General features: G+C 48.5%; 1 protein-coding gene across 1 annotated transcript in view; it reads right to left on the minus strand.

Annotated features, from left to right (window-relative positions):
- Positions 1–2,639, minus strand: part of FAM162B (family with sequence similarity 162, member B) — a gene marked incomplete at its 5' end in the record, with an annotated part of 3,895 nt that extends 1,256 nt beyond the window's left edge. Inside the window, one exon of the mRNA XM_010131196.1 lies at positions 2,528–2,639. Coding sequence (XP_010129498.1) covers positions 2,528–2,639 — 112 coding nt within the window. The remainder of the gene's footprint in view (positions 1–2,527) is intronic.
- Between the last annotated feature and the right edge of the window lie 229 nt (positions 2,640–2,868).

Here is a 2,868-nt window from a genome sequence, read left to right on the forward strand (position 1 = left end):
CCTGAGAACCAGCAGCGCACCAAACCTCCCGAGCGCTAGAACTGGCTCAAAACTTGCAGCCAAGTGTTTTTCTGAGGCAGAGGAGAGCAGATTTTCAGGTGTTTGTGATCATGCTGGCTGTTCGCTATTGTCACAAATCACAGCGGAAGGCTTTATATATATAAAGATACATGCACATCAGATATGGAACGTGGACACACATAATACAAGGGCCGCTCCAAAAGTACCGCCTCCTATTTTGTTTTGTTGGCCCACGGCATCAGAGGCGGATGGACCTGGTGGTCTGGCAGTAGAGGTTGAACCTTTCTGCCAATATTGTGTTAAATTTTGTCGTGGGAGAGTGTGCGAAGCAAAGGGGTGTCACTGAATTCCTTCATGCGGAAAAAACGGCACCGTTCATTGATGCTGCTGAATGCTTACAGTGGGTGTCAGCACCCAGTGAGGGGTGGGTGGTGCCTTCCAGCAGTGGTGACAGTGACGGTGGGTCCCCTCTGCCAATGCAGATCCTTGAGTGCGGCACACAGGATCTTGTTCATCGCTGGTGAAAATGCAGAGCCGATGGGGGTGACTGTGTCCAAAACCAGCGTTTTGTCGCTGAGAGTTGGCTCTGCCGAGCGGTGGTATTGTGCTCTTTGCGTCTGTTGTGGTTCCCGTGGAAATAAATAGGAGACATTACTTTTGGAGCGACCTATGTATATAGTTATGGTTTTATACACAGATCTATGTTAAAAGGAGAGTTGCATAAAGAATTGATGGTAGGTTGTGAGTAAAGGTCTTGTAATGATCTCTTTCCTCCAGAACACCTTTAGCTTTACAGGGGGTGAGCCGCAGGATGGGGCAGCACAGAGTGGTGACAGAAGGTCTGCCCAGGGAAGCCTGTACCTCGGCTGAGGGCTGCGGGGCTCCTCTTGAAGGTCTAACGGAATGGCAGCGCACACGGGCACCCGTCGCATTGTGCACGCCATGTTTCTTGCAGATGACTGGCAACGCCTGCTTTTGTTTTGCGCAACAGTAAACACCATCTTTTGAACAAACCGCACGTGGAACCATTAATCCACTAATCCATTTGCGGCAACAAAAGCAAAACCAGGCGATGAGTCTGGCTTCTTGGCCTAATCGTATTTCACAACGCACTAATTGAAACTCTTCTGAAGCAGGTTTTCGCTTTCTCCCTGCTTTAGGGAAAACAGACCTGCTGATGCTCTTCCCTAATGGCACATTAGGGCCTTTGCTGCTCAATCCTTAATCAAGCCTCTGGGCAAAGTCTCTAACAGCTGTTTAAAAAAGGCCAAACAAACCACAACAACCAGCAACCCTGAGTAAGGGCTGCACAGCTGACCCTTAGCACCACCTCCAGCCACTGGATTGTGTTCGCAGGTAAGAGGATCATGCAATTTTTAACGGTGAAAGCAGTGACCCAGCTCAGTTTCGATGTCTCACAATTAACAACGTCTGTTATATTACTATGGATGATCTTACGGTTCTCCAAAGCCTTTGCTCACCCAACAAGCACACAGTGGTGACACTTGCTGGGCCAGCTACTGCACAGAAATAAGTGGTTTGCGTGCCTGTATGGGTATGGACTGACAAACGCATGTGGCTTCATGAACACCTCCTGATGGCTTCTAGAGCTTCTGAGACCTGTCTGGACCCTTCTCTAGGGGAAGATGGTGAGACTAACACAGCACAAGGGAGGCTGAACCACTGAGAAAGCCGCAAACACCAGCAAAACTGTCAGGAACCAACAGGAATAGGCAGAGGATGTACCTGTTGCTTGATGCAGCTCTGCACGCTGCTTATGCTCGACGTACCACCCAGGACAGGGACATACCATGATGATAAAAAGTACCGTCCTGGAGGGAGATGTCTAACACACTAACATCCTAAGAAAAAGGCAGCAACTGGCACTAGGAGGGGGTTCATGTGTTCAGTGACCGATGCCTTTGCAAGACACCAACTTTCAGCCAGGGAACCACAGAACCAATGTGTTTTGGGTGGGAAGGGACTTTCAAAGATCCTCTCGTCCAGTGGGTCAACAAGAACGGGGGGGCTAAGGCTATGTCGAGGGCTTGGTTTTCCTCAGTGGGAGATGTTTCTTTCATAACCCCCTTTTCTGTTTTTCCTCAATTTCTAAAATAAATTGTAATTTGTTGGACGTGATCTTCGGGTGATGGTCAGCTCCCTTAGAAGTGTTTATGGGAGCTATAAACAGAAAATACTGCTTACCAATAACATCCTCCGATTGCACATTAGCAATAATGAAAATAAACAATCCAGTACATAAATGTAACCACAGCTCAGATGGATCCTGTTCTTAATCCCAGGCTCTGGGGACCTCAGTAAGGAACATTTTTTCATCTTAACCTCTAACCAGGACAGGAAACTCTCTTGCCCTCTAATTTGTTTCCAAGTTATCCGTGCTGAAAAATTCACTGGTTTAAACGCTGTGGAAAAGCTTTAGATCAGGATCACGTCACCGCTTTCCCTTCAGCTCCATGTTCCCCTTGGGCATGAGCCGCACACTTACGGGATCCTCAGAGGAATCTCTTCTTCTGTCTTGAAACGTCCAGTCCACAGGAGGATTTTTTTGTCGAACTTCGAAGGTTTGTAACTTGCAACCACCTTGTGAGCCTGCTCAGCTTCAAGATTAGGACAAAAACCACTTCATCAAACCATGCACTAAGAGTGAATGACAGGTGGTAATAAAGGTGGAAGAGGGAAACCCCTGCCCATCCTGCTCGCTGCAAGAGTAACTCAGGGGTTAAACTTCCAGGTCTCCTCTACGTGGAGTTTACCTCCCCGCGGTCTGCTGACTACGCCCGCATGCAACGCCTGTCTCTGGTTCGACCTCCCCGCAGCCTGCGGCTG

The sequence above is a fragment of the Buceros rhinoceros genome, unplaced genomic scaffold (assembly GCF_000710305.1).
Source record: "Buceros rhinoceros silvestris isolate BGI_N320 unplaced genomic scaffold, ASM71030v1 scaffold24572, whole genome shotgun sequence".
Lineage (NCBI taxonomy): Eukaryota > Metazoa > Chordata > Aves > Bucerotiformes > Bucerotidae > Buceros > Buceros rhinoceros.